The sequence below is a fragment of the Ambystoma mexicanum genome, chromosome 3q (assembly GCF_040938575.1).
Source record: "Ambystoma mexicanum isolate Mex_15411 chromosome 3q, UKY_AmexF1_1, whole genome shotgun sequence".
Lineage (NCBI taxonomy): Eukaryota > Metazoa > Chordata > Amphibia > Caudata > Ambystomatidae > Ambystoma > Ambystoma mexicanum.
Genome location: NC_090926.1, coordinates 984,934,677 through 984,952,835, shown reverse-complemented (window position 1 = coordinate 984,952,835; position 18,159 = coordinate 984,934,677). Strand labels below are relative to the sequence as shown.

The window sequence follows — 18,159 nt, the reverse complement described above, 5'->3', positions numbered from 1 at the left end:
GGACATTCCAACTCTTGGAGTCAGACAGATCTTCATATGCACAGCTTCGGCATTGGATCACACACCCAGAGACAAGATGGAATGCGACACGAGACTTGAGCTCAATAGAGTTAACTGCCTTGGAGGGACCAGGGCTTGGAGGGGTCTCTAAACTCAAACTCCTGAGAGACAATATGCTAAGTGAGCACCCATCTTACATGAGCTGCTGGGAGACAGACTTAGGTCACCCAATGGAGGATCAAGCATGGCTAGACATTTGGACTAGAAACCACTCTTACTCCAGATGTGTGACCAACAACGAATGTGCCTTAAAACTCCTATTTCATTGGTATTACTCCCCTGTTCAACTGCACCACATTCTGTCTTCAATCGATCCCACTGCTGGCAAAAATGCGTGGCTCAAGGTTCATATTTTCATATGTGGTGGAACTGTCCACTTATTTACGTCTTCTGGGAAGCCATTGTCAGTGTTATTGAATCCATCACTGGAACCAAGCTTCCGATGTATCCTGAAACTTTACTCTTAGGGGCCCCAAGTGAAGAGGTATATCCTAAATCTGGGGAGCGGGAGAAACTAATGACTCAGTTATTGCAGGCTGCACATATTATGATTGCTTGCAGCCGGAAATCCCCAGCGGGTCCAGTTCCCTCTTTGTGGTGGATTAAAGTGTGGGACGTGCTGGTGACGGAAAACGTTACAGCTGCAAAGGAAGGCAACCTTCACCAATTTATGAACATGTGGGGTCCCTTGTTGGACTATGATCAGAGCCACCCGACTTTAACATTTAAACCCAGGCTGGCTAGACTATCTGCTGACTGGGGTCTCCTAATAGGATTTGTCTCTCTTGAGAGGGAGATTTATGCAGGATAAAAAGGGGCAGGGGGGGGGTTTCATCCTGAGCTATGCAATTGATATTAGATATGCTGTGTAATTTACCTGTATTTGTTTTACTTACTGTAATTCACCATGTTCCATCCGATTAATAAAAACAGTTTAAAAAGCTAAAAACGTACATCGCAATGATAATTTCGCTTTAGACAGAACCTGCAGTATATTGATCTTGCTGTCGCTGAGGAGGGATAGAGGGACATGCTGATTGCTTAGTAGATGTAGCAGCTTGAACCACCAAACGTTCTGACGTTGGATGTTTTGTTAATTATTTTGGGTCACTGCTGGATGGCCTATATATTTCTTAGCAATTTGTTGGACCCTTTTTTGTAGTGCAATGTGAAAAGGCAAAAATTGACCTTTTTGGGGACCGTGATGCAAAATATCTGTCAGGTCATCCTGCTCGAAAGAAGGAGTGGGCCTGCTCCAACCTAAAAAACTCTATCACCTTGCTCATTAGCTTCCTATATGAGGAGTCAGCGTGGTCAGTAGGATCTGGTTTACCAAATTCCAGTTCAGGAGATGTATTTAAGCCACTGGCTGATTGAAGTAAGTATTTTAACCTAGACTCTTCTGAGATGAATTGCTCTGGCACATTAGGGGTGCCATATTGTAACCCAAAGGTAAGGGTTTGAAAACCTTTTCCTGGATTACTGTTGGCTTCAACATCTTTGAGGAAATCGTCAACAAAGACTTCGAAATCAGAGTTGATTTTGTTGGAGTCAACTTCGACAATGGCGTTGACGGCTCCAACACCGATGGTGTTAGCGAAGGCGTCAGCTCGTTGACTTTTCATGCTTTTTCAAAGGAACCCTCGATGGACTGGATTCCTGACTTGGAGATTTTTCTCGATGCCGTTCTGGATTATAGATCGGTTTCTTCAACTTCCCTTTGCCGTCTTGATGCAGATCAACAGGGGCATTGGCTTTCCGCTTGTCCTTCGACGGGGTCGGGGCTGCATTCTCACAGATTTTAAGAATTTCTTTACGAACGCATCCCATTTTGCTGGGGAGTATGACTTAGTTGGACATTTGATCACCTCGGCCGAGGAATCACTAGAGGTCGAAGGTGATTTGTGACGCCGTTTCTTGGCCTTCTTCAAAGAAGACGAAGAATGGTGGGATCGACTTCTCGATCAAGATCTTTTAGATCTTTCCCGTCAAGGAGAATCTCTCGATTCATCAGTGTTTCTTTTTGAGCTCTTCGAAGGAGACTTTGAAGGCAACCTCCCACCGCCAATTTAACTTTACGCTCCCTCAGAGCCTTTTTCGATCATAGCCTGACACGATTTACAGTCGGAGGTATGGTGGGCGGTACTAAGACACCACAGACATATGCGGCGGGGGTCGGTGACCAACATCTTCTAGCCACAGTCTTGGCACTTCTTGAAGCCCGTATTAGGCATCGATGGAGCCGACGGGCAAGACATTTTCATTGATCAAAAATAGCTGCCGGAGAGTGCCATAATTCTTCGAAGCGTTAGCTCAAAAAACTGAACTAAAGCTGATGGGCGCTGTGTGCGCTATTTATACCGAAGATGACGATGACAGTCGAACTGAGGTCCTCGAGGGACATCGACGTGAGACGGCACACATCGCCGCCTGTCGGAAAAAAAATCTGAAGCAGCTAGAGCTGGAAGGATAATTATCATAAGATGAAGAATACATGGGAGGACACAACCCATTCAAAATTCTATTTCTCATACTCAGTCTTCCTTTCTATCCCTGGTATACTCTGCTGCCAGGGTATTTGTGGCTTTCTTATTGATCCTTAAAAGGGGTATGAATCTTCCCTCTCTGTCACTACTCACAAATAGGCTTGTAGGTCTATTTAGATTGTTCTTCTCCAAGACAACCCCAATAATAGGGGTCTCTTCAATGAGAGCGACCCTTCCTATGAAGCACTCCTCTACCTGTTTGATCTATACAGGCAGAGTCGTGATTCAAATAAAAGAGCAAAAATACCACCAGGTAAACACCAGGCTGCAAGAATAAGGATAGGTTTTAGTGCTGGTAATCGTAGCAAAAGTAGATATGCATGAATGAGGACAACACTGACCCTGTGAAACACTGAACGCTAAGCTGCAAACCCTCAAAGATGTCGTCTGGGAGATGTGGAACATGCACTGAAGGACAATCCAAACTATCCTCTGTGAGGACAAGCTTGCCTAATGCATCAGAGTAGGAGTCCTGGAGTAGAGGAATGAGGATAATAGGTACTATATCTGGAAGGGAAGGATGTTAGTATAGTTAATAGGGACCTACCCTGGGTGGAACGAGTTCGCACTAACAGCAGTTACAGTGCACAGTTGTCCAAAGCGGCAAAGCATCCAAAGTCCAGTGCATAGAGACAGTCCAAAGAAAACAGCAGTACACACTTCTCCAGAATCCCATAGCGGGAAACCCAAGGCAATGAATATCAGCAAGAACAAGGTTTAAGGGGAGATCCAAAAAGGCAATCAGTGTGGCAGAAGCAAAATTTGTTTACCAGACTCAAAAGAAGGTACAAAATAAAAAGCAATACAAGAGAAGGTCCAAGAGGCAGAAACGGGGTCAGAGGAATCAAAAAGGCAGCAACAGCAAGTATCGGAGGTGTGGGGTACTTACTTCAATTAGAAGTGATGGTGCCATGGAAATGCCGTTCTTTATGCCTCTCTGGGATCAGGAGTGATGTACCGACGTTCCGCCCTATGTCGGGTGCCCATGACAATGCAGAAAGCCATCTGGCATGGGTGTGTGATAGCCAGCGTACTTCGCGTACACACATGGCGTTGGTGTAGTCACCATAGTAACCGCCAGGGGTGTAGAAAAGGGAACAAAGGACTATGCTGTTTGTGTAGCGGATGGGTTGTTCCTCCGCGAGTCGTGACACTGTTATATTCACAATTTCAGGTTCACCTCTCGGCTCACTCCTGGTTTATTTTCCTGCCAGGATATCGCTTCACTTTTCTTCTCACTCCTGGTTTACTCTCCTGCCAGGATATCACTTTGCTTACTTTTCTCAATCCTGGTTTACTCTCTTGCCAAGAGATCACTTCACTTCCCTTCTCAATTCTGGTTTACCCTCCTGCCAGAATATCACTTCACTTCCTTTTCTCATTCCAGTTTGGGTGAAAGTGCCAGACTCACAGTATACCATTCAGTAACCTGCCAGGGCTTTTCCGTTGTCCATTCACTCTTTTGTTCATTCACGTGAGAATGTTTTCCCAATGCTGGGTTACTGACCTCTTTTGACAAAGTTTGTCTCTGTTTAAATTCCTCTTTTCATGTGTTGGGTCGCTGACCCTGTCTCAACACTATCCACATATGTATCAAATATTCCTCTCAAGCATTGGGTCTCCGACCCACCTTTAACACAGTTCGCATTTGAACTGGTGGCAGCAGAGTGCGTGCCCTCTGTGCTGGTTTCACATGTAATGGGACACACTGCGTGGGTGCAACAATAGCAGCAGCCGTGGTCTCAGGCTGCGTAGAACTGGTGCCCTTGCTGCCTTTGGCCCTCTGCTGCTGAACACTCCTCCCGGTTCCCCTTGAGGTTGTGGCGGTGTCCCCTGTCTCATCTCTCCTGGGCTTTTTCATTGCTGGGGAGCAGGTGTCGCAGTAAGTGGGTCTTCAGTGTCTGTCTGCGATCCTGTAGGGGTCAAAAATAGGGAATATCATTGTTTATGATTCAACGTGCCTTATGCAGAATGTTTACGTCATGCCTCTCTATGCATTGGGGACTCTTTATTTTGGATTCCGGTAATGGGGATGTCGGGTGGGTCATGCATGAATGGGTCTGTGTTGCACGTGTATGTGGTGATGCATGCATGTATGTTTGTGGCTGGATCCATGGCCTGAATATGGACACATATTTGGGGGGCCCCTCACCCTTCACTGTGCATTGTTTGATGTATACGCTCACCTCCATCGGATGAAGTGGGCACACCATGCTCCATGTCTCGAAGTCCCTCTACCGATTCCACACCAATTGTGGAGGCGCAGGTCTCCTCCCACTCCCGGAGTTTCAGAGGGGGATCAGCGCCACCTCCTGTGCCCATTGCCAGCTTGCGATTCACTGACAGTATGTTTCTGACACGGACCCGGAGGTCGTCCCACCTCTTACGGCAGTCCTTGACTGTGCGGGTGGAGGTGCCCAACGCACTGACTTTGTGGGCAACCTCTACCCTCATGGCCTTTTTCTTGAGGAGGGTCACCCGCCGCATGTCATTGCTGAAGACTACATTGGCATTTGCCGCAAGTGTCTCAGTGAGCATGATCAGCTCCTCATTGCTGAATTTTTCTTTTCGCTGGCGATCTGCAGCTTTCTTCACGGCCTTGGGCATCTTTGGGCTATCCGGGATGAATTTGTGTTCGAGTTTCCTGGAAAGAGGTCCTGGATGCAGAGGATGGCAATGGATTGTGTTTTTAAAGATGGCCGCCGTGCTCTTTCCCGTTCATGTGTGATGACGCTATTTCCGGTTCCGCTTTTTAACGGTGACCGCTAATGGCGGTGACCGCTATTTGCATGTAGCGTGAGGACGGAGGTGCTATTAGCACTCTGGTCGAAGCCGGTAAGGGACTTTTTGGAGACTTTTACGGCATGGCGGTAGAGTCATTACCGGCATGGCGCTATGTTCGTGTCCGCGTACTCGTAATGGTATGCAATTAGCGCCCTCTTGAGAGGGCGGAAACGCTAATAGCGCCATGCCGGTAAATGCTGTTTTTTACTGCACAACGTGTAATGAGGCCCAATCACAAATAAACACAAATTGCTGTATTCTGGCCCACTGTATCTCCCCTTCCCTCCCCCCTCCCCAGCCTACTCCCTCTCCTTTCTAGTCTCTACCTCTTGCGGCGGGGATTCCTCTTCGACAGAACTTGTTGGGTCTCCATCACTTGGTCCCTCCTGTGAAGGCCCAAATAATTTGACTATCAGTTGCCGCCAACCCTGCAGGGCACCGGCTTCTTCTTCCATCTCCCCTTTACACGCGGCCTGCCATACCACTGTTTCCCCCTCCACCCACTTCTGCAGATCCCTCCACCACGTTTCCACCCGGGGTCTATAGCATGCCTTCCAACCCATCGCAGTCCTTCTTTTTGCCAAGACATACGCTAGATCTTTCAATTTGCTTACATGTTTAAGCTTGCGAGGTCTGGGAAACCCTCCTATCAAACAAACCCACGCAGTATCCACCTTCATGTGGAGCCCTTTGTCTTCCATTTTCTGTGCTATTTCCCCCCAGTATTTCTCTATCAGTGGGCACGCCCAGAACATATGTACCATTCCCACATTTTCCTCATTACATTTAGGGCACACTTGATGTCTGGCGTTTTTAAATTTAGCTATCTTTTGAGGCGTCAGGTATGCTCTGTGAGTTATATACAACTGTATCTGCTGTAGCCTAGCATTTCTCGATACTCTTTTATGATATCCTTGTGCCCTTTCCCACATCCCACCGCTCATCGGGGCCCCTACTTCTTCTTCCCAGTCCATTCTAAGTTGCACCACCACCTTGCCCACTTGAGACATTATCATTTCATATAACCTAGATGTTTCGTGTCCCCCTTCTGCTATGTCATATATCGTATCTATTGTGGCAGCCGGTTCCTCCGCCAGTGCCACTTCCGACCAGGTATCTTTAATCCGTTGCACCACCCTGTGGTATGCGATATATTGGCCAGCACTCAGCCCCATTAATTCCACCAGCTCCTCAAATTCCAATATCTTCCCCTCCTGCCATACATCCCCAATCGTTACTATCCCAACCGATTCCCAGTGCTTCCTAATCATTAACCTCAGTTATTTTTCTCTTCCCACCACTGTGACCAATGGGATCTGTGGGGAGCACAGAGATCGCTTCGCCATTAACCGGCACACTCTTTGACACATCTCCCACCCAAGGCCCATCATCCCCAGGAGGCCTTCCAACTCCGACCTAGGCAACCATACCATCTCTTGTAGGAAACATGGGGCGCAGTCCCTCTGAAACAGCCTGTGTTCTAATGTGGGTTCTTCTGAGAGCCATTTAGCCACGTATTGTAATTGACTCGCTACATAATAGTCTTCCCAGTTTGGTAATTTAATGCATCCGTTTTCGTCTGGATTTTGTAATTTCCATAGGGCTACCCTGTTCCTCATCCCGTGTCATAAGAATTCCCTGCATATTCCATCCAGCCTAGTGAAGAATTTCCTGGGTATTGCGTATGGGATATTCGCGAAGCAATGCAACAATCTGGGTAGCGCCACCATCTTGAGCATCGCACCTCGTCCCATCATTGCCAAGGGGAGCTTCTCCCAGAACTTCATGCTACTCTCTAGTTTCTTGACTGTTCTTTCTGTGGTATGCCTATGTTCAGCTTCTACAGTGTGATATATGCCCAACCCCAAATATCTGAATGTGGCAACTTCCCACGGTATCTGTAGGATCAGCAAATGCTCTAGCAGGAGCCCTTTATACCTACCCAGTGGGAAAATACAGGATTTATGGGGGTTCAATGCTATGCCTGATAGTTCTGCAAACCTCTTCATCACTTCCAATATATATTGAAGGTTCTCTTCTGGGTAGCGCAAATACAGTAACATGTCATCTGCGTACAATGAATTTAAATGTGGTGTCTCCCCCATGACAATACCTATTGCATCATATTGCTGCCTTAGATAGATCGCCAGGGGTTCCAAGGCTAGGATATACAGCATGGGGGACCATGGGCACCCTTGTCTAGTACCCCTACTGAGTTGCCATCTTCCAGAAACCACCGCTCCTGTTTTAACTCTAGCTAGTGGCGCACTGTATAACAGTTTAACCCATTTGAGATATCCTGGTCCCAAACCTTAGTTGGCTAGGGCCGCCGTTAGCCAGGGCCATTTGACCGAGTCAAATGTCTTGATCGCATCTAATGATACTATCACCATCTCGCCTGCATCGCCATTAGCGTGTTCAATGACTCGGTGGAGTCGCCTAAGGTTATTCGTGATGTTTCTATTCGGGACATATCCCGTCTGTTCGGGGTGTATTAACTTATTAATGACCTTCTTCAGTCTATTTGCCAGGACCACTGTTAGAATCTTGCTGTCCTGGTTCAACATCGACCAGGGCCTGTACGAGCCACAGTCATTACAAGGCTTATTGGGTTTGGGAAGCGGTATAATAACCGCTTCACGTAAGGATTCCGGTAATTTCCCAGCTTCATACGCTTCATTGAGCATCTCCAGCAGCGGAGGGAGTACCTCTGTTTTATATGCTTTATAAAATTCACTTGGGATTCCATCAGTTCCATCGGTTTTGCACGTGGGCAACTGCCTCACTACCTCTTCTAGTTCCTCCAGAGTGATCAGGGCATCTAGCTCCTCCCTCTCCTCTGCGCTTATCTGGGGCAGTCCAATATCTTCCAATGTGTCTCCTATCTCTTCTCTGTTTCTTCCTGACTCATCCCCATATAGGCGTCTATAATACTCTGCAAATTCCTGATTAACCCCCTCTTGCGTGTCTGCTACGCCCCCATCTTCTTTCACTGTCATTCTAATTGGGGTCCTAGAGGTCTCATTTTTATATAGCCATGCCAGGACTCTCCCTGGTTTGTCCCCTTCTGCATGTTGTCTCTGAATGTACTTTTTATAATTGAGGTTGCATAATCTTTCCTAGTATACTGCACATTTCTGTTGCAGGCCGAGTACCTTTTCTGTGCCTTCCTTAGTCATACTACCCTTTTCTGACACCGTTTATAGCTCCGTTTCGGCTTCCTGCAACTCGGTCAGGATCCCATTCTGCAGTCCCTTGGACTTGGCTATCTCAATTCCCCTTACCACCACCTTGAAGGCTTCCCAGAGTGTGCCCGCTGTCTCAACACTGCCAGTGTTAATCTCAAAATAACGTATTATTTCCTCTCGCATATCCTCCCTAAATACATTATCTTTCAACGCCTCTGCGCACAAGCGCCATGTGGGTATCCTTCCCCGCAGGGGTCGGTATTGCCACACTACCATCAGTGGCAAGTGGTCCGAGAGGACCCTTGCTTTATATTCTGCATGCGTTATTTCGGGCATTAATTCATGCGTGGCAAACACATAATCTAATCTCGTATATAGGCCCTGAGGGGCTGCATAGTGCGAATTTTGTCTATCTTGTGGATGGCGTGCCCTCCATGCATCGTCCAGCCCAAAATCTGCCAATAATGACTGCAACGCCTTTGCAGCCGGCATGGGTCTACCCATCTTAGTGTCTGATCTATCTATGCTGGGGTTTAACACACAATTGAAATCCCCCCCACAGCACAGCCCCCCCCACACTCCCACTGAGTTTACCATATAGGGTCCTGAAGTACGCAGCCATATCCTGAATCGGGGCATAAGTATTTACTATACATATCTCCCTATTTTCCACCAGTCCTTTCATAACCACCATTCTACCATCTGGCTCCGCAGCAGAATGCAACAACTGGAACGGGACATGTGGGGCCACCCATGTAATTGCCCCTCTTGTATATGCTGAGTATGCTGCCCCTACTACAGTTCCTTTCCACTTTTTCCGTATCACTGCCAGTTTTTCCTGCGTTAAATGAGTTTCTTGTAACAAGGCTATGTCCACTTTCTTTCTGCACAGGTACATCATAACCTTGTTTCTTTTCAAATAACTATTGAGCCCCCTGATGTTCCAAGTAACTATTTTATGGTCTCCCATGGTGCATCTCGTTTGTCCCGGGGTGTAGGCTCATACCCCAACTGTACACCCTCCCCAACTACAACAAACCACTGCACACAACCCTTTCCCTCCCCCCTTCCCACCCTACCCCAACAAGTGCCCAGCTCCATCCCTGGATCTCAAGGTCCCCCGCGTTTGGACCTACCCTGGAACCCAGGCCAAGACCCCAGCAGGGTGTCACCACACTATTGGTGACCTAACTAAAGTCTAGATGGGGATATAAAGATTAGCTCTGCAAGGCTCCCTAATGAAGCAATAGGCACAGTGCTCACGGATCATGTTCTTTCCAACCTGGTCATACCAGCCCATAAGCCGCATCAGTTACTATAATCAAGTCCCATAGTCTTAAGCCGCAACACCCCCACTGCGCATTACTTATCTCCTCCTTCTCCCTCTCACATCTGGATGTCCGACTCCTGGGGGCAGCCAGGCGTGTCGAGCCACCCCATGGCATATTCCAGAGTTTGAAGTTCTGTTTTTGTGGAAAACTTTTAACTTTGCCGGGTAAAGCAACATGTACTTTTGGCCCGCTTCCTGTAAACTTCTCTTGACGGCCCCAAAGTTTATTCGGCTTTGCTGCACCATCAGGGTATAATCCAGGTAGGAGGTTATGTTTGCCGTCCCTCTTTGAATTGTTCCACCCTTATGGAAGTGTTCCAGGATCCTTTCTCGATCCCGGTAGTTAAGGATCTTGGCGATCACCGGCCTAGGTGGAATGCCCAGCGGCGGCTTCCTCGTTAGGGCTCCATGCGCCCTCTCCACCGTGAACCCCTGGGACAAAACTCCTCCGGGTATCTCCTGCAACAACATACATTCAGTAAACTCCACAAGCCAACAATGCGGATATTATTCCTCCGGGTGCGTCCTTCCGCCTCCTCCGCCCTATTCTCCAAGTTGCCCACACGCTGCACTAAGACGTGAAGTTCCGACCCGTGTGAAGCACAGTCCGCTGTGTTCGGGCCCACCTCTTTCTCAAGGCTCTCAGTGCACTCCGCCAATGACCTTCCATCCTGCCGGAGAAGATTCACATCCTCTTGCACCGCCCCGACCTTGAGCACCAGTGCTGTTTTCAGTTCAGTCACAGCCAGTCCAAGCTTGGTCTCCCAAGCCATCTTCAGGTCAGCAAGGACCTCCTGGTTCGTGCCCATGACAGCCATGATCCCAGCGGGGGCCCTGTACTTGCTCCTGGCTCCTTCCGGGTCGGGCGGCGTCCTGGCATATTCGTCTAGCATAGGCTGCTTGCCCTTCAGTCTTGGAGGTTTGTTGGACATGGCGCTGCAGCTATGAGTCGTAGGTCAACCCCACCACCTGTGGTCTACAATCCCAGCTATTTGTTTATTTGCCTTATTCTAAGTCATTAAGTGATAAAAAAATATCGTAAATTAGCCGAAGACTGCATTTTTAGAACAATCCACAAGTATACATTTTATACAGTTTACATCACCTCAATTGATACTTCTGAAGAAGTATGAATTCAATGGGACATGGATTTTAGTATTTTCTAGTGCAAACAGACATGACCTTATGCGTTGAACTAGAGCAGAAGTGTAGAAGAAACTTACAGTTGAAGCAAGGTTCTTCTCATTTCGTTGAAGCGTGCAGAGCCCAGAGGATAATTCCAGCAATGTTGTAGTTCCAAGCTTGGAGCCGCAGGCGATAAAACGCCCGTTCTCCTGAACACGCAGACTGTAGAGTGGTTCATCACATATCTGCACCAAAAAGAGCAATGAAGTTAGTGTTGTAGTAGAATACTGAAAACAAGAGATAAGAAATAATAGTTTAATGATAGCTTAATAACCCCCCAACCCCCGACGTCTGGCAGATCAATCTAGCTGCTCTATCACATATGGAGGTTAGGCATAGCAGCATTGCAATATCTGCAGGCCTCAAGAACACTCATCAGGGACACTGAAGAAAGTGGGGTTTCCAAGCATGGGGCCTCCTGAAAGACACACATTTTTGCTGTTATCACTTCCTTTCAGAGGGTGCTTGCTTCTTGCCAGATAAGGTACTCGCACAATAAAGGGGACTTGTGGGCTTACAGAAGTAGGTAGACAGTGCCAGTGGAGGATGGGTTATATCTGCCAAAGAACACCACAGTATATTTTCACTTAATTGAGCAGACACCTGAATAGTTTAAGAAACATGGAACACATGGGCCCTATGAGGCAGCTCGAGACACACTCACAAACTGTAAGATTGCATGATGCATGATGCATTAACCACACTCCATAACCAAAAAAGTGATAGGTGGAAGGCTTTGTATACATCTGAACCACTGGCACTGCTCTGGGCAACCTTCCACGCCACGGTTTTCTAATCTGTGCCATTGCAAAAGGGGTCCAGCCACATGCAAATCAGTCAGGCCCTGCCACCAATGGGAGCAGCCAATCCGAACTGCTAGGCTAGTTCCCCTCTGCACAGAAACACAAGCAACCCCAGATATGTTTCAGCCTTGTTGGGCCTCATCAGTGAGGTGCAGTTTACTACTCTATGGTGCAGCGAGCAAGGGACCTGTGTCTAGGCATACCCTCTCTCACAGAGGGAGACAAACTATAACCGAGCCTGCTGGGCCTAAAGACCGAAGCTACTCCTCACTGATGAAGCCCAATGAGACCCAAACATGTCTGGGGATGCTTGTGATCTCATGCAAAAGGGATGTGACCAAGCTGTTTGGAGGAGGGACCAAGCCTGATTTGCCTATGGTCTTTCCCGTTCTGTAATGCCCTGGCAGTGTGAGGAACCAGAAAGTGTCTCACCAACTAGGGGATCTGTCTTCCAGGTGGCCAGGACACGGCCAGCGCTTTTGGATCCAGTTCCTGGGGTTGGACCAGTGCGGGAAGATAACCTGGATGGGGGGTCTTCGGGGAATGGGAGTGGGACATCAGATGGTGAGAGATGGTATCCCCTTTCCTACAACACCTTTTCTCCATTCTATCAGTTAGGATACTTAGGAACTCAACCCCACCCCCCACCCCTTTCCCGATACAAACACTTTTTCACGGCCAGCTCACTGTGAGAGAAAACAGACTAACACTTGCGCCGTATACCTGACATGTTCCAACACAAGGGTCAGGCAGAGTCAGGCAATTAATGATAATTCCAGGCGGATACAATTACGGGCATTACTGATAAATAAAAGGCGGAGCACGAAAGCACACTCTGAGCAAGGTAAAACAGACAAAGAAGCAGTAGTTCCACAATGGCAGTTTAATACGAGGAGGAAGACGGCAAGACCAGAGAGGGTTGCAAGGAGGGAAGTGCCCTTGACCTTTTCGGAGAAAGACGGCTACTTTCACGAGCCCTCAAGAATAAGAAACATAAGACGGGGAATTAAAGCTGAAGAAAGGTGAATTGTGTGTCGAAGGTACCCGGGCTCTCCCGCATCGAAAGCCAAGGTGGGGAGGAGAAATTGCCGCTGTGGTACTGTCCTTGGCTCCTACAACAAAGCATCGTAAGTAAAGTCAGCAGAGCCGGCGAGTCCGGGAGACTGATAGCAGACTGTTCTGTGTTAGGACCAAGGTTGAAAGCAACAACTTTGTATGAAGCAATCTCAAGAAACAGAGTATGTGCGTACGTGATGAGCGACATGAAAATAATTGAACATCCAATGAGTGACTGAACTTTTGAAACCAAGATAGATACCATATACAGAATGGTCCGGCACCACGTGGGTGCTCAATCGAAGGTCTTCGTTAGGTATCCAACTGAGAGTATAAATTGTGAAATTGAAGTGGTCTTGCAATGGGTCAAGCTAAACCGTGTGCCCATTTGAAAGTCTTTGATAGCTAATACGAACTGCAATTGGTCCGAGGCCGGCTGAGGGAGACTGATTGTGTAAGAGGAAGGACCTGAGCCCGGCTGAGGATAACTTAAGAGACTTGGGCACAGAAGGCCCTGATGTTGGGAATGTGACTTTGTCCTTGTATCAAAGAAGCCCGAGAGTGTTCTGTGCTCGAGTGAACTGCCATGTCCCGTACTGAAAACATGGGGAAGGTAGGCCAATGGCCTGAACATCCTGATTTATCATTTTGTGAACACTTCTTTCTTTTTCATGAACACTGCCCCACACGATTTGTATTTAGAGGTATTAGAGGATGGGCAATAGGTTTTTGTTAGTATAGGCACTTTCATTTTGACGGGACTCCACTTGGACTGCATTATTATTATTTGATGGTTATAGCTTGCTCCCATCTGTAGATTTAGGATTAGATAGGCATTAATCACACCCCTTGTTAAAGTTCAATAAACACACTTCAACTGTGGTCACTTGTGGCTGTCTTACTTTGATACCATGCGTACCTTACATATGGTGTCAGAGTGGAATTTGACGCAATTGAAACAAATTGGGGAACCCCGCGATTCAAGAAGAATAGTCATTAACCCTTAAACCCCTCTGTTGCCATGAAAGAATCAATAGGCTTTGATATCTGTAGTAGCAAAGAGGCTACTATCCCTCCTGGGGAAAGATGAATGATTCCCACAGACTTAGTTTTGATACCCCCTCCTGGTTGTTACACAAAATTGGCCCCAAAATCTTGCCTGACCTGGAGGTCCGGTATAGACATTCTAGCAGGCGTCATCAATCCAGACTTCCGAGGAGACATAAAGGTTCTCTTATAGAACCATAGTGAAATCCCATTTGAAGTAACATCGTGGGTCCCAAATTGCACACCAGACAAAACAGAGAGATGTACCTTAGGCATTGGGTAAACTGACGAACCATCTACCACTGAGGAGAAAAGGGAAAAAGATCTAACCATCTTTTCCGAAATAGCCTTCACCCATCAAAATGACCCAGCCCTCGCTGAAGCTTTCTTAGAAACAGGTCCTGAAGGAGAGAGAGCAGAGATGGGAAGCCCTTTTTTCGTCTTAAAGCAAGGGTTGCTATATAGGAAAGAAACATCCAGAAGGCCTAAGTACAACTCAGTAATCCCCAAAACCCACCAGAGGATCCCACTAGAGATTGCACATTACCATCTTACAGGGGAACACTTAGGACAATCCAAGACCTAGGCACACATCATGGGATGTTTTACTGGCCAGGTATTCATGCTGATACACATATCTTTATTCAGACATGTGAAATATGTCAGTAAACCAGTGCTCACATCCCATTGACTGCCCCTCTGAATCCTTTACCAAAAATAGAAGTCCCTTTCTCACAAATTGGGATGGACATCATTGGACCTTTTGTAACATTTATACTAGGTAACAAATATGTCCTCGTTAAAGTTGACTACGTGACCAGATACCCAGGGGCATTCCCTATGCGGAACAACACCACCCAGCAGATTCTAAAGCACCTCCTACCATAATTTTGCAGAGTTTGCTTTCCTAAGGAAATCCTAATTGATCAAAGATCCAATTTCATGAGCAAGCTTGTGGGTGAAGGAGCTGCTCCATATTACCACCTTATGAACTTCAGTTTACCATCCCCAAACAGATTGGTAGAAAGATTGAACAAAACACTCAAAATGATCCTAAGAAAGCTGGTAGATAAGGATGGTGAGGATTGGGACCATATTATACCCTGGGCACTATTTGCAGTAAGGAAAAGCCCTCAGGCATCCACTAGATTCTCTCCTTTTGAACTCCTTTATGGTAGGGAGCCTAGAGATGTCCTGGACATGCTCTGAGAGACCTGGGAAGAAAGAAAAGAGGCACCCATTCCCCTTTCACAAACTGCTACCAGATTGCAAGAGCATATGAAACTTGTTCGAAATCTAGTCTATACTCATATGGAAAAGGCCAAAATCCAACACAAGTCCACCTATGACAAAAAGGTAAACTTAAGATCGTTTTCTGTAGGACAAAAAGTATTGGTCATCTTGCCTACCTCAGAAAACACACTCGTCTCTAAGTGGCATGGGCCATATGAGATACTGGAACGAACAGGAACCTATGCCTATAAGGTAGCTCAACCTGACAGGAAACAAAAGATCCAACTATATCACCTAAACCTCTTAAAAGAGCAGAAAGAAAACCTGTCTGCCACCAATGCCACAATATCATCCTGTTTGGGACCAGAAGAAATAGATAACTTTTAATTAATTCCTCAAGAGCTATCTAATCAACAACAAGAACATTTAAAGGATTTAGTTGTATCATTTCCCGATGTATTTACGGAGAAACCGGGAACACTGAGAGGCACTTACCACTACATTAGAACACCCAAGGGGAAGGTGGTCCATCTGAAATCTTATAGACTCCAGAAGCCTGCAAACAGATCGTGGTTGAGAAAGTGAATACAATGTTGAGAGCAAATATTATCGAACCCTTTTCAAGCCCATGGTCCTCCCTATTGTATTGGTTACCAAACCTGAGCATTCCTGGAGGTTTTGCATAGACCTTCGTGAAGTTAATGCCATTTCCAGGGTGAAGAATGAATCACCTGACTTGAGTACTGTTAAAGGAACTTTTCATTTGTTTTGATACATCAGGTCCTCTGAATGAAGAGACTTTGATAACTTAATAGACTTGGGCACAGACGGCCCAGATGTTGGGAATGGAACTGTGTCCTTGTGCCGAAGAAGCCAGAGTGTGTGATATGCTTGAGTGAACTGCCTTGTCCTGTGCTGAAAAAGTGGGTAAGGGAGGACAACGGCCTGAACATCCTGACTTATCATTTTGTGAACACTTCTTTCTTTTTCATGAACACTACTCAACAATATTTGTATTTAGAGGTAAGGATTGGCAATCATTTTTTTAGTATAGGACCTTTTATTTTGACGAGACTCCACTAGGACTTCATTATTATTATTTGATGGTCGTGGCTTGCTTCCATCTGTAGATTTAGGATAGATAGGCATTCATCACACCCTTGTTAAAGTTCAATAAACACCATTGAACTGTGGTCACTTGTGTCTTTCTTACTTTTATACCATGCCTTCCTTACAGCAGGCTCAAGGACAGTGGTCTGGAGGGTTTCCCAGAGCAATGCCAGGGGTTAGGATTAATTTCAAACCTTCACCTAGTTTTGCTTAAGTCACCCCGAGTGGGATGGGTATGCCCAGACATGGGTCCCGAGCCTGCTGGCCTAGAGACTCAAGCTACACCTCACTGATGACACCCAATGAGGCCGAAACATGTCTGGGGATGCTTTTGTTATCGTGCAGCAGGGATGTGACCTAGAAGTTCGGGCTGCACTGTCCCTTTTGGGGAGCAACCAAGCCTGATTTGCATATGGTCTTTCCTCTTCTTTAATGGCTTGACAGGCTGAAGAACAACGGTCTGGAGAGTATTACCCCATTAATGGGCAGCAGAAAATACAGAGGATGAAAATGTTGATTTTATTACTGTGAATTTCAACGCAATTATATGTGGGGGGGTGAGTTATGTGAGAGGAGTATGGGGGGAAGCAACGGTGGGTCTACCACTGAATATAATTGCGTTGAAATGTGCAAGGAAAAAAAAGTAATCTTCAGTATTTTATGTTTGCAGTAATCACATAGATCCTTTCTGGAGGGTTGCCCAGAGCAATACCAGAGGTTAGGATTAATTCCAAACCTTCCAGCCATCAGCTGTTTTGTGTTGCATCAACCACACTCCAGCATTTTTACAAATAATAAAGCTATAGCAGCTAGATTAATTTCAGCTCACCTAATGCATTTTATGACAACTGTACTCTTACCTGGCATTTTTCCAAATGCTGCAGATGCTGGTAACACCATTAATTAATTGCAGCATTACACAAAAATAAATGTAAAAAAACTGCTGTGGATGACCCGTCCACTAGCAATGGCCAGTGTTGAAAATGGGGAAGTACAAAAATCACAATTTATGTTCAATTTTGATTTGCAGTTGGTGCTACCATCACACTAATGGACTTCCAGAAAATAAGAGTTCTGATGGACACCTGCTTTCACAGTGTGACCCCCACTAAAGTGCAGATGACTGTCTGCCACTTCCCCAACCCATCTCAAAGGAATGTTATAGTGTTCAGGGCAGCCTTGGAAATAAGTGGATATTTTTGAGGTTACACAGAGGTCCCCCACACACATACATACAATTCTCTGATGAGTTAGAGGTTGCTAGTGATGGGCTTGTCTTAATAACTGAATATACATCTCCACTATTATTAGAAAATCATGGCTGTGATTTTCATAGAAATGGCATGGGGCCAAAGCTAAGAAACTGTAACATCTTAGACACGTAAAGCTGTTCAAGATTCTGCAACAATCATTTTTAGAAGAGCTATAACATCTGTGGGGCCGTTCAAGGAAAAGCAGGAAAGTATCAAGAAGAGATTGAGCATCACAAGTTTTTACGATAACCTTGAGGGTGAGAGCAGGGTCATTCTGTTTGAAGAGGAAGTCCCAGACATCCAGGGTGCCATCCATCTTGGTAGTGAAGAAGACTGTGGGTCTTACGGTGCTCCAGCCGCCATCACTGATGTATGCCAGGTGATACCTGAAAGACAACATCTCTGAACAGTGAACCCGCTGGGACTAAATTTGTTTTCGATCTAGTCATATAGCACATATGAACATTTTATTAAAGAAAATCGCAGACACAACACGTGGCAACCCCTGTGGTAAAACTCAGGCTCACGTGTCTTTTTGCCCATAATGCTTAAAAGGTGTGCCTA

The 18,159-nt window shown here is 46.4% G+C and overlaps 1 protein-coding gene across 7 annotated transcripts in view; it reads right to left on the bottom strand.

Moving 5' to 3' along the window:
* DNAI2 (dynein axonemal intermediate chain 2) overlaps positions 1-18,159 on the bottom strand; it is a 231,344-nt gene that overhangs the window by 42,037 nt on the left and 171,148 nt on the right. For all 7 annotated transcript variants that reach the window (XM_069655122.1, XM_069655124.1, XM_069655126.1 and 4 more), the window contains exons 10-11: positions 17,846-17,981; positions 11,132-11,278 (exon numbers count right to left, since the gene is read on the bottom strand). In XM_069655122.1, coding sequence (XP_069511223.1) covers positions 11,132-11,278; positions 17,846-17,981 — 283 coding nt within the window. The remainder of the gene's footprint in view (positions 1-11,131; positions 11,279-17,845; positions 17,982-18,159) is intronic.